Source organism: Podarcis melisellensis (assembly GCF_964234715.1).
Source record: "Podarcis melisellensis genome assembly, chromosome: 5".
Lineage (NCBI taxonomy): Eukaryota > Metazoa > Chordata > Lepidosauria > Squamata > Lacertidae > Podarcis > Podarcis melisellensis.
In genome coordinates this window covers 97,301,762-97,315,805 of record NC_138537.1, presented here as the reverse complement: position 1 = coordinate 97,315,805, position 14,044 = coordinate 97,301,762, and the positions used below count along the sequence as shown (strand labels likewise).

The 14,044-nt window shown below is 46.0% G+C and overlaps 1 protein-coding gene across 2 annotated transcripts in view; it reads left to right on the top strand.

The window, feature by feature from the left end:
• Positions 1 to 12,243: 12,243 nt before the first annotated feature.
• The window catches only part of SULT4A1 (sulfotransferase family 4A member 1), a 28,886-nt gene continuing 27,085 nt past the window's right edge, over positions 12,244 to 14,044 (top strand). For both annotated transcript variants that reach the window (XR_014168579.1, XM_081912247.1), the window contains exon 1: positions 12,244 to 12,694. Coding sequence is in view for 1 of the 2 variants with exons in the window: in XM_081912247.1 (XP_081768373.1) it covers positions 12,526 to 12,694 (169 nt within the window). In the remaining variant the exon portion in view is untranslated. The remainder of the gene's footprint in view (positions 12,695 to 14,044) is intronic.

Below are 14,044 nucleotides of genomic sequence, written 5' to 3'. Positions count from 1 at the left end.
GCCGCCTTCCCGTCCCGGCCCGGCGCGGCTGAGGAGGCGGCCAGGAGCCGCGCACGCGCACGGGCGCGAGGGAAGCGGCGGCGAGATCTCCGGGTCGGGCGCTTGGCTGATAAAGAAGGCCGGCGGCAGAGGGAGCGCCGCCACCAACGTGGCCCGAGGGGCGCCGGCCAATGGGAGGCCGTATGCAAAAGAGAGAGCGGGCGGAGCGAGGCCGGGGGGGGCGGGGCCTCCTGTCCTGCTTGGCTCGCTCGCTCGCTCTCTAAGTTGGTGGGTCTTGGAGAGCTTCCAGCGGGGCGTCGGTCGGCTGAGGTCTCCATCTCTGGATCTATTGAGGATGGAGGGGTTGGAAAGGGACCTTCCGCGTTGGGCACAGGCTGGAAAGTGCATGCTGCGGGGGAATTTACACAGGTAAAGGGAATTTACACAGGAAAAGGTAAAGGGACCACTGACCATTAGATCCAGTCGTGACCGACTCTGGGGTTGTGCGCTTATCTCGCGCTATAGACCAAGGGAGCCGCCGTTTGTCCGCAGACAGCTTCTGGGTCATGTGGCCAGCAGGACTAAGCCGCTTCTGGCGAACCAGAGCAGCGCACGGAAACGCCCTTTACCTTCCCGCCAGAGTGGTACCTATTTATCTACTTGCACTTTGACGTGCTTTCAAACTGCTAGGTGGGCAGGAGCAGGGACCGAGCAACGGGAGCTCACCCCATCGCGGGGATTCAAACTACTGACCTTCTGATCGGCAAGTCCTAGTCTCTGTGGTTTAACCCACAGTGCCACCCGAGTCCCTTACCAAATATATAAATGTGTGTGTGTGTGTATCTCCTTGCTTCATTTCACTTCCTAATAATAATAATAATATAATTTATTATTTATAGCCCGCCCATCTGGCTGTGTCTCCCCAGCCACTCTGGGCGGCTCCAAATTGAGTGTTAAAAACAATACAGCATTAAATATTAAAAACTTCCCTAAACAGGGCTGCCTTCAGATGTCTTTTAAAGATAGGATAGCTGCTTATTTCACATCTGAAGGGAGGGTGTTCCACAAGGTGGGCGCCACTACTGAGAAGGCCCTGTGTCTGGTTCCCTGTAGCATTGCTTCTTGCAATGAGAGAATGCCAGAAGGCCCTCGGTGCTGGACCTCAGTGTCTGGGCTGAACGATGGGGGTGGAGACGCTCCTTCAGGTATACAGGACCAAGGCGATTTAGTGCTTTCAAGGTCAGCACCAACACTTTGAATTGTGCTCGGAAACGTTCTGGGAGCCAAAGCAGATCTCTTATGTGGTCCCAGTGGCCACTCCCGGTCACCAGTCTAGCTGCCGCATTCTGGATTAATTGCAGTTTCCGGGTCACCTTCATAGGTTATTATTATTTGCATCTGTCCATTTGTTGTTCTTGCCCCCCCATCTGTCTCCAGAGACACTGGAGCAGTGCACCTTCGGGGGTGAAGTCAAACCATTACTGTACAGAGTTACAGCGCCTGCTGTGGTTGCAGAGACCGATAAGGGAGGTACATGTTTCACTGCAGTTGGGGTAGATGAAGGGGGGCAATCTTTTGTTAGGGAGAGCAGAAACTGAAATTTGCATTGATTTGTTTTGATGGGGGGCAATTGCCCCCCACCCACCCCCTGGCTAAGCCTATGTGTCTGGTTGTGCTGCTGCAGATGCCCCCTCTGTGCTCCTCCCGGCAGCCATTCCCTTCTTTGGCCAGGCTGACTCGGGCTGACAGGAGTCCAACAACACCTGGGGGAGGGTTGCAGCCACCTTGAACGGGGAATGTGATCGTGGCACATATGTGGAGCAGGGAAAGGCATGGCTATGCCAGAAAGGGTTGATGGTCAGCACCTGGAAAGCACCTTTCTTTGCAAGCCACATGGATCAGCTGGTTGACAGGTTTTATGGCACACTGTGCAGTAGACTCACTGATGGCATGGTGATGTGAAGCAAGTGACAAGTGGAGGTGGGTTGGCTTGGGCCCACCCTGCCCACCTGTCAAATGCCTGCTTGTCACACCTAACCCCCGGGGGGGGGGCAGGCAGAAGGATTTGGCTAGGCAGCTGAACCCAGTTCCCTGCTACCGCCTTGCATGTGCAATATCAATTTTTAGCAGCATTGGAGGACAGCCAAACAGCAAGGTTTCAAACAGAAATCATATTGCACCACCTCCTGAAAACAACCTGCAGGAAACATTGGAACCACTGTGACAGAGTGCTTGCCATTCTTAAACCCTCATGCGACACACCCATAAGTAATTATAATTACTTAATTATAAGTAATTCTTTATATAAACACTCCTATAATTTATGCTTTGAGGGCTACTGTGCAATATTCTTTAGATAATCACCACCAAGTTTTATGTGCATATGTAAATATTCCTATGACAATCTTTTGAAAATGACTGCGCAAACACTCCTATAATTTATGCTTTGAGGGCTACTGTGCAATATTCTTTAGATAAGCATTAAAAAGTTTTATGAGCGTATGTAAATATTCCTACAAAAATATTTTGAAGATGACTGCGCAACATACCCTTCCAAATATTGCTAAATTGCAGCTCCCATAATCCCTTAAATTAATCATTGCATTGAGATTTTGTGCAACACACATGCAACCTACTCCAGGATGTCTCAGTGTCTTCCTTTAATGAACTTTCTCCCATTTCCAGGTGGTGTGGACACTGATTACTACTGATGACTACTATGATGCAAGCAAAAAGAGCTTCTGTGTGTGCAGCCAAACCTCACTTTCTTATTCAGCCCACAGGCACTCACCTTGATTCCGTGGGATGGACATATGAATGAATCCTAGTGACAACTCTGAAATATTTTTCTCTGGCCCAGTTCAAGATGGGATCCTTTTCAGTTCTATACAGACAGCAGGAGTGTGATTCAGATTCCACTGGTATGGAGTAGCCACTGACCACTGAAGACCATTAACAAGAACTCTGTTGTCCAACAAGATAAAAGGAATAGGGCCATTTTGCATAACAAAATGACAAATTAGCAACAAAAGGTAATTCTGAGACAGCAGGGATATGTTGGTAGTAGGAGAAAGGGAAACAGAACTCAACACAGAGACCACAGCAGCCTGGTATGTAAAAGGTTTTATGCTACATGTAAGTGGGGAAGTGAAGGGCTTAGGATTTTGCTCATTAAGACTGTCTCTGAAAAAAATGCACATGAAGACTACAAGATTTCCACCCCACTGCCTGACCCATCAGAGATTTTAGATAGGCTATACTTCTCACTAAACTCTGGCATACCAGAGGTTTTCTTTCATGAAACCAAGTGATGTCAGTGATTTAATTGGTATTTCCAAGTAAAGATTGCAATCTGGGATTATTTCGCTTGTATCCTTGGCCTCCCTCCTTTATAAAGTAAAGATGCAAGCTTGGCATCAGCTCATTTGAAACTAATAGGATTTACTTCCAATGAATTTGTTATTTACAAAATGTAAATAATAGGAAGCCTTCCTGATCAGTCCTGGGGAAACTGGTTTGAGGATTCTCAAAGGGAAAATTTCACTTGTCAGTCCTGCCTTTAGCACGGACCAGTGGTAGGTCTACTAGTCAAGGCTGCACTCCTTTTAAGCTCTGCCACCAAGAAGCTCTGTTTGGGATATTATTACTGGTACTAAACAACACTCCGTCTCCCTTCTCTTTGGCCTCAAACACAACCATGATTTGGCACTTCCACATCCAGGAATAATGTTTCAAAAGTTTTATGAGGAAGTAATTAATAGTATCTGTCCAAGTCAAAACAGCAGCTGAAAGAACCCATCTTGACTGGCTGGAATTCAGGCAAAGGTACAAAGTGGTTTATTACCAAAGGGTTTGCTCACAAACCATGTAGTCGCCTCTGCCAGAGGATGGTTCCAGACAAGGGCTTAGTATTGCAAGGAGTGACAGAAAGATTGCAAATGGGTAGTTAGCAACAGATTGTTTTTCGCTTACAAGATTTCCCCCAGAGAGAATAAATCAGGTGAGGGATATAGGTTGGCATTCTGATGACCACAAGATTGTGCGGATGCTGCAAAAATCTTGCATGCATGAAAACCACTAATCCAGAATCAACATGCATCTCCAGGCAATATTTTGAATAAGCACCATGGCATGGAACTGCACTCTGGTGAGGTTCATGAGGGGTTGCCTAGGCCAGGTCGTTTTCTGGGTTGGCATTCCCTCTCCTCCTATGACACCAGCTATACTTCCAGTTTGTCATTACTCCCTTGGCATCTTCGGGCTCAGACCTGGAATGGCAAACTATGGAGGGAAAGGGAGGCAGGTGCAAGTCCTCCCCTCCCCGCAATCCCCTCTCGCCCTAGTGTGGAGGCAGGACTTCCTATTCCCACTTCTCCCAAAGGGAGAAAGCATTGTCCGAATCTGGGGAGGCCTCTGAGCATGGGGTGGCCAAGCAGGAGGGGGACGAAGGAGGGCTGGGGCTCTCTCCCAGCAGCGCCACAGGAGGAGGGGCCAGATGCCCCTTGCAAGCCAGCTGCTCATGCTGGAATAGAGACTCTCGCGAGTAAGGGTTGTGCCCACCTGCCCTTTGCAGCTTGACAGGTGGGTGTGGTAAACCTAATGGGACAACATATCAGCTGTTGTGCAGCCTTGAACATCTTAAAACTACCCCAAAGCCATGAAGCTTGGCTCTTGCTCCTAGACTGGGCCCAACCACATCAACTAGGGCTGGACAAAGCTATTTTGGCACCTGAGGCAAACCACAAATTGCCACTCCACGTGCCAGGGAAGAAGGGGTGAGTGAAGTGCTATATCAGGAATAAGGTGGGGAGTAAAGATTTACATGGAGAAGTGAAGATCTACATTGGGAACAAGGTTGTAGAGGCGGCATGGAGGGAGCTGGCAAGGAGGGAGCAGATCTTGCCTCCAAGGAGTGCGCCACAGCCGTTGCTGCCACTGTGGAACCAGCAACAGCAGTGCGTGATGCATTCCTGGGAGGCCAGATCTGCTGCCCCTGTAGATCCTGCCACCCGAGGTGGTTGCCTCATTTTGCCTCATTGGTGGGCTAGCCCTATTATTAAGCCTACACCTTGTTAGAGCTCTGGACTGGATTAGCGCTCTGCTGCTCAGTCTGTACTGTTACTCTGCCTTAATAAAGATCCTTTCCTTGTCATGTTTTCGCACCGTTGCTGGCCCTCTGCTTAAAAAGTGCTTTGTTCAAGGGCTCTCTGTTTCTCTTATGTCCTTTATACTTATTCCATGTGCCAGTTTCTGCACGTGTTTATGTACCCATTCTTCAATTCCTGTGTTGTCAATAGACACATTCAAACAGGGAAGTCAATGGGGCTCCTTGTGCCAATATTGGCAACATCAGGAGCCTGGGTGGTTCTACAAAAACTCCCATTGTGATTAGAAATAACTTAGAGTTCTTACTGATAAACACATTGAGTTGGTAGATCATGTTTTTTGATTTGGTGCCAGATACTCATGGTTCATTTCTGTGTTCCCAAACAGAAATGAGGATTAATATTTCCTCAATGCATACATGATGAGCTCTGGAACAAAAGAAGCAATGTTTTGCAACACACAGCCACATACAGTATTGGCTCTCAATATAGTCCTGTCCAGGGTTTAACCAATTGCTGTGAATAAGCAGGACTTACAGCAATTGCAGGAAAAAACCAATGACTTTTAAATAGGTGTGGTTCAAAAGCAACAAATGCCCAGCAAAATAATAGATCACAACTGGAGCTGGTTCAGCTGTTGCAATGAAAGTTGCTATTAATGACAAGTGAGTGACATTTCTGTATCCTGTAGGGTAGAAAGTATTAATTGCTTTATTGGTCATTCAGTTAATTAGACCTTGGTCCTACGCAGTGCTTTTTTCCTGGGGGGATGCAGGGGTACGCATACCCCTAAACATTTTGTGAATCTAAGTTTGGCCTCATTGAGGGGCAATATTACAATATGCGTAGGAAAATGAGAGTACCCCTAAACATTTTTTAAAGAAAAAAATCATGGTCCTACACATGTTTGTTGTAAGTTCTACTATGCTTACTGAAGCTTGTTCCTGAGCAAATATGCATTGGACTGTCATACAGTCATATAATTGGCAGGGGTCAGTTGGAAGAGCTGATTTAATTTTGCTGCCTTACTAATAAAAGGGAATGGGAAATGACAACACCGCAATATTGTTATTCATACCCAAATCTCTGAGTGGCGAGTGACTTCAGGGGTGCCAAGACATGTCTCAGCTTTTGTTTCTTTTGAATGAAGATCACTGGAGACAATGGTGTTGATGATATATAGTTTTATTTACACATCTATCGAGGCTGAGCCAGGGCCGGCCCAAGACATTTTGGCACCTGAGGTGAACCACAAAATGGTGCCCTCCCCAGGGAAGAAGGGGTGAGTGAAGCTCTACATCAGAAACAAGGGAGGACAGAAAATATACATCAGAAACAAGCAGGGAATAAAGATCCACATGCTCTGCATTCCTTGGAGGCTGGATCTGCTGCTCCTGTGAATCCTGCCATCTGAAGTGGTCATAGAATTATGGAAATGGAAGGGACCCCAAGGGTCATCTAGTCCAACCCCCTGCAATGCAGGAATCTCAGCTAAAGCATCCATGGTAGATGGCCATCCAACCTCTGCTTAAAAACCTCCAAAGAGCTGTCAAACAGCTATTTCTGTCAGAAAGCTATTCCTGATGTTTAGTTGGAATCTTCTTTCTTGTAACTTGATGTCATTGGTTCGATTCCTACCCTCCAGAGCAGGAGAAAACAAGCTTGTTCCCTCTCCAATATGACAGCCCTTGAGAGCCCTTGAAAATGGCTCTCATATCTCCAAGGTGGTCACCTCACCTTGCCTCATAGGTGGATTAGACCTCAGCTGAGCAAAAGATGGAAGGACTCACAGCATTAACACGCAAAGAGATCTTGCTCCCCAGCAGTGCCAACTTGAATAAAATATGGGGGGCCCAGGTAAGCCCCACCTGTTTGATCACAGCATGACCGGCAGTCAAGAATGATGGGAGCTGGAGTCTAGCAACACCTGAAGGGCTGAATCATAGAATTGCAATGCAGGAATCTCAACTGAAGCATTTAGCATACTTCCTCACCAATGAAATATGTTTACAACCTAAGTAGCAAAACTTGTCTTTCCAGATCTATGTCATTTTCTTCCATTTCTGCAAGTGGCTGTATTTTGAAAGATTCTTGTGAAGATTCTTACTCATGGAAATATTACTCAACTTGCACCGTGTGACAATGACAACTGTTGCCCATTATGTGCTTCTCATGAGTAAACAGATGTCCCCACTTCCTCTTCAGTCTTTTCAGCACGTGAAGGGAAATTGGTCTGAAAGACTTAAAAGGAAGTGGGAGCGTCTGTTTACTCATAAGAAGCACTGACCAGGTACCAGGAACACCCTAATGTTAAAAAGAACAAACAAACAGAGGATCAATGGAAGCTGACAGAAAGAGCTGCAGGCAGAATAAAAGGCTGGAATGGATCTAGAATGGATCTGCAACTTCTGCCTGCATCTGTCTCTGGAAGTGGCGGTGGGGTGATTATAGTTCCAGTGGCAGCAATAAGGGAGGATGAAGGGCTACTTCTTCTGCAGGCAGAAGCTGTAGATCCATTTCAGTATCTGTCTCCATCTCATGGTTCTGTCTCTGTCTGACCTCTGCTGACCACCTTCTATGAAGAGTGATCTGTGGACCTTGGATCCACCCTCAGACCTCCAGATCTGCTCTTCCTCTGGTCAGCTTGGCCCAGGTCTTTTTCTCTGCAGGAAAAATCTCCTGTTTTAGCTTCTTGGCCACTCTTGTGGTTGTTTAGTTAGCCTCTTGCCTCTTTAGCTTGCCCTTATCTTTACTTATTTGTCTTATGACATTTCCCTTGAAAATTATAGGAAGGGATTTGTATGCCAGTTTCACCAGTTCCTCCATTTGGTGCAGGAATTTTATTTTTAGTATTAAAAGGGCTCCGTTCTTGCACCTACACCCACCAGTTTTAACTGTTCTTTGAGATGCAGAGGGGAGGAAAATGGATAACTGGGACATTCCAGGATCAAATCAGAAATGGGGACAGTTTCGGTAATTCCAGGACTATCCCCGGAAAATAGGGACACTTAGAGGGTATGAGTTCATTGGCATTCGGGGCTTTGTTCCTATGAATTATTATTATTATTATTATTATTATTATTATTATTTATTAATTTATTTGTACCCCATCCATCTGGCTGGGTTTCCTCAGCCACTTTGGAGCTTCTCATAACTTATCAACTTGTGATAAGAAAAATCAGTCAGGGCAGACAAACAGCCAAAAATATCGCTTTTCCACTATGACCAAATTTCCTTTGAAACACAGGGGAGTTTGCAGCACATTCTACAGCTACCTTCCATTCTCATACAATAGTATGCCAACCATCCAGACATCACACTTTCCTCATGCAGATGCTGTGTGTGCTCAGAATTCCCAGAAACGCCCAGTGATTCTGTGGTCAATGACTAGCTCATTCCACAGACAAGTCAGTGTCGAAATTATTCCCTGAGGGTAGTCTAGTAGCGAAGAGAGTGAGCTGTGAGGCAAGAAGTCCATCATTCAACCCAGTGGCAGCGATGGACACATTAGATGGTGCAAGGCCAAGCTATTATTAGCCTCATTCCTCCACCCCATTCTGCAGTTCAAGAGATAGATGTACTCGTGGAAGTCAGGGTAGCGAAAATGCAGCTAAGAAGCTCAGATTATGTATATATGACTGATACTCTTCTTTGGAAATTCAAGCAATGTCCAGACTTTAACATTCAAAAAAAAGTTTACTTGCAGAAACTTATAGATGAATTAAAACATAGTATTTAAAGCCACATGCTTCCGCAAGCATGGACTTACAGTCTCTTCTTCTAACTTCCAAACAGATGTATTTTCTGCTCTTTGCAGCCTTCTGTATCTCAATTAGCCCATGCCTTGCAGGTCCTAGGAGAGACTTCCACTTTCACCTTCTCCTGCCGCTTTGCTCTCTTTCTTCCCAGCAGAGAAGCAACATTCCAACACTCTATTCAACTTAGCAGTATTCACAGTGGATTCTAAAACACAGTCATCTTGCTTCACATAAAAGAGTCTCTCCTTCACTAGATATCTCCCATGTGACCAATGTTAGCCAATCTCATGAGAACTACTAGAATTCAGTTACCAACCAATTTTAAACACATAGTAATCTAAGCATTTACAATTTCAGTGAATTAAATTACTATACTGACCTACCTTACAAGACAGGCCTGTTCCAAGTATTGCTGAGGTATACAATGTTCTGAACACTTTAAAATGAGCCTGAGAAATACTGTATGCAATAAGGGTAAACATTCATAAGTCGTCATGGCAACACACCGTATTTGAACTAACCTGAACCTTGCTTGCTGGAAGGAACCCTTTATAAAACAAGGTTGAGCCCTTAGAAGATATTCTATAATAGTATGTCTGCATCCCAACATGGACCCACCCCCCGCAAGCAGTACACAGGCTATAATTTGTGCCTAAAAAGGCTGGGAGTGCAGTAGCTCACATACAGCAAATCATAAACCAGAAAGATGTGTACGTTTTCAGTATGATAAGATACAGAATTTATGCAGATGCATTCAAAGTCAGAAATGCTCTTTTTAATGCACTGGAATAACAAATAAAACACATATATAATTGATTTATAATCATTACACAAAAGTGAACGCCACCAATTAGAATAAAAGCTTAATGCCTAATAGTTTAATAAGTTCTGTCCAAATGAGCCCTTTCAGTGAGATACCAGAGATAGATCTATTAAAGCAGATTTGTTTTTAAAGAGGAAGCTGATTGTGTAGTAGAACATGGTGACCTATTACCTGAAGGTGTTTGGTCATCAGGTGGGGAATATAAAACACACATTTAGAAAGGAGCAGCTTTTTCCTCAATGTTGCTTTTTTTGCTACGTTGCTGGACACACCAGAGAGAGGATGGGATTGTGTCTTCTCCCAATATGCATTACAGGAAATGTTTTCTCCTCACTGAACTCCTATTAAAGGAAGCTGTCATCCGTACAGGAGTTGGCACCTGTGTATAGTCATACCTCGGGTTAAATGTGCTTCAGGTTGAGCGTTTTCAGGTTATGCTCTGTGGTGACCCGGAAGTAACAGAGCGCATTACTTCTGGGTTTTGCCGCTCACACATGCGCAGACACTCAAAATGACATCACACACATGCCCGGAAGCAGCGAATCACAACCCGCGCATGCGCAGACCCGCAGTTGTGGGTTGTGTTCGCTTCAGGATGCGAACGGGGCTCCAGAAAGGATCCCGTTCGCATCCAGAGGTACCACTGTATTTGCAACAGCTATCTCAGATGTATACACCTCAGCTTAAGAGTGACTTACATTTTTAAATTCAGCAGAAGCTGGTTTGAGGATAGTTCAGGATTGTGGCTAACATCATGTGTTCTTGGCTTTAAACACCAGCAGTGTGAGCATCCTGGAACCAGACTAAACGATGCTGTGTACACAGAGTAAGTCTCAAATCGGGGCCTAGTAAGATTCCACTATGACCCTGTTTACCCAGAACACTAAAAAGCACTTTGGAGCCAGTGGCAAACTCTTTGTCCACATGTGCAAATCTGATTCCATTTTGCCCGAAGTAGGCTTCACAAAAGACAGTGGAAAGCACTTGCGAAATTTCTAGCACTATTTTGTGCCACATGAAGTTGTGGCTATTGATGAATAGACCAAGGAGGAGCAGACTTTGCTATTCATTACATAATAGCTGGATCTGACAACGGGCACAGATTTGGTAATATGGTGCCCTGAGAGAGAACAAAAATTGGCACACCCACCCACCCCAAATATTTGTTTTCACAATGACACCTTTTAGTACAGTTGCTTTTTTAATGGATCTTCTCAGTAGGTACCTGTATAAATATAGGGGTTTAAATTTTTTTTTTTAGTATTAGCATTTTGTACCCCCTCAGCTGGGCAAGCTGTGCAGAGGAACCCCCTCACCACCTTAAATCCAGCTTTGACAGGCAGCGGCTCTCCAGGCTTCCAGACAGAGATCTGTACCAGACCCATGTGGAGATTCAATTCTGCAAACCTAAATTTATCATAATTTGTTGGATTGGAAGGACCCCGAGGGTCATCTAGTCCAACCCCTTTTAATGCAGAAAAGCCTCTTAGGCATGCTGATTGGAAGGTTAGCAGTTTGAATCTGCGCAACAGTGTGAGCTCCCGTTGCTCTGTCCCAGTTTCTGCCAACCTAGCAGTTCAAAAGCAAACCAGTGCAAGTAGATAAACAGGTACCGCTCTGGTGGGAAGGTAAACAGCATTTCTGTGCACTCTCTTCATGATGTTCTGTTGCACCAGAAGCAGTTGAGTCCTGCTGGCCACATGACTTGGAAAGCTTTTCTGTGGACAAACGCCGGCTCCCTCGGCCTGAAGCGAGATGAGCACCACACCCCATAGTTGCCTTTGACTGGACTTAACCATCCAGGGGTCCCTTATCTATTTACTTTTACCTAATACAGGAATTTGAACACACATTTTCCACATGCCCATCCAATTTGAAACCATACCACACCCTGCTTAGCTTTGCAAATACTGTAGCAGTTTTATTGCGCACCATTTTTTGTTACGTGGCGGCACTTTGCAAACCAATGCAAGAAAACCGGATTCCGGGTTCAGTTTAGGATTCTATGCATATGCATGCAACATCAAAACACTCCCCAAACTAAACAGTGGGGGGTGCGACTAGGGGGAAAGAGAAAGGTTCTGCCCCAAGGAGCATACAATCTTGGATTTGTAAGAAATGGCACACGCCCCCCAATTTAATGGGAACAATGGTTGCGCCAGTTTCTTATAACATTTTGGGAAGTTTGCAAATTATTTGGATTTGAAGACTGAACAAATATTGGCTTGTAGAAAATGGAATCACTGGATGTTAATGAGTGAATACTATATTCAACTGAGAGAGGACCAGAAGTCTTTTTCTATTCTCTTCTCTTTCTTTCTCTTTTCTTCTTCTCTTCTTCTTTTTGCTCCTGTTCCCCCTTAGATTAGATTTTTAAAGTATTTCCTTTAATCTGGTGCATTCCAGAAAGAGACATTGTCCTGGGTATGACCTTTTGTATATCTTTTGATAAGTATAAATAAAAACAGGTATTTCCAACCTTCAAAAGAGGAAAGGGGGAGTTTGCAGAATAGTGGCACCCTGAGAGCTGCGAGGCAGGCAGAGGGTTAATCCCCGAGCAGGCTCGCCTCTCCGTCTTGTTGTTGCAGGATCCATTCTTGCCTGCCTAGTGAGCGGTCCTGCATTACATCACCACCTCCATAGCCCATTCGCTGAAGGCCGGTCTCTCTCTCTCTCTCTCTCTCTCGGCCCCCTCCCGCCTGCCCTTCTCCCCAGCCTGCAGGGCTCAGCCGGGCTTCCTCCTCGGGCGTGCCCGCTTCGGGGGCGAGAGAGAGAGAGAGAGAGGTGGGCAGGGAGCGCGGGGCGCCCGGAGCATCCTTGATGCGCCTTGGCCTCGGCTGGGCTGCAGGGAGGAGCGAGGATGGCGGAGAGCGAGTGCGAGACCCCCAGCACGCCCGGCGAGTTTGAGAGCAAATACTTCGAGTACAATGGGGTGCGCCTGCCCCCTTTCTGCAGGGGGAAGATGGAAGAAATCGCCAATTTCCCCGTCAGGGACAATGATGTCTGGATTGTTACCTATCCCAAATCAGGTAAGGGGCACGGCTGAGCTGGGTGGAGAGGGGCTGAGAAGGAAGGGAGGGGTCACGCATTCTCTCCACCCCCCCACACCGCATTTAAGGGATGGGTTGTTTTTCCTCCTAGATTTCACCTGTCCTCCCCCCCCCCAAAAAAAAAACAAGTTCATGCAATGAGCATTGTTTTTTCTGACTCCTAACAAATGGATGCTATGTAATGTTGGGCTGTAACTGGCCTACTACAGAAGCGCATGACGTAAATCACATTTTTATACCTTGCTATCTCATTATCTTGGTTTTAATATAGAGCAGGTACACTCAGTGCTGCAAATGTGTGTGCCAAAACGAGGCTGTGTGTGTGTGTGTGTGTGTGTGTGTGTGTGTATGCGTGCATAGGTGGATTAATTTTCTCAGGCCCAAAGTTGCTGCCTTTTAATTTGATTCCCTGCAATGCCTTATATGTGGAGCAATAACGAACAGCAAGATTGGATGCCTGGTTTCTGCTTATTTGCAATGTGTTTACTCCGAAGTAAGTACTGAGTGCAATGCAGTTCGCATCCTAGCAGAAATGGCCCAAGGCATCTGGGGACCTGAATCAGAAATCCCAAAGGATACTCACCCACAGGACTGGCCCAAGACATGTTGGCACCTGAGGTGAACACAAAATGGCAGCCCCCCCCCCAAAAAAGGACAACAGGAAGGGGGGGCAAAATTAATATCTACTTTGGATTCAGCTGCCCCTCTGGACGCTTTGCCTGAGGGAGACCATCTCACTTTGCTTAATAATCTGAGAAGGCTTGATACTATTGCAACCCAGAGGCTCTGAGACCAATTTTAATTTAAGGTTGTGGCCAAGGAGGAGGAAAGAGACTTGCAAGTTTCCCAATATGTATTGACTGATTGCAGAATAGATTACCTGTTACCTATCTTTATTGACAATCTCCCCTCCCACGACATAAGTGATTGCATGGACCTGAAAGGATTCAGTACCACACGTTTTTGGCGACTTCCGCAACACGAGAGGTGCCATCAAGGAAGGATGAGGCATGCTAGTTAAATGGAGCCATTGAATTCCAGGTACCAAGGACAAAAAAAACAACAACAAAATGGTGTAGACCACCCTCTGCTCACTGTTCACTGTCTCCAGTGAGTCTCCTTGGGAGAAGGGTAGGCCACCCTGACTGCAAATATGGCTCTGCTAACAAGTCTACAGAGGGCCCGCCAATTATACAAGGGTTTGATTCTGGGCATCCGCATGCAAAAGCAAAATTCTGCAATGTCAGAACCGTGCGCCCCTCCCCCACGAAGTGGCGGGCTCCTTGGGATACTCCCAGAGCCCTGTAAGCAAGGAAGACCCACTGGGTG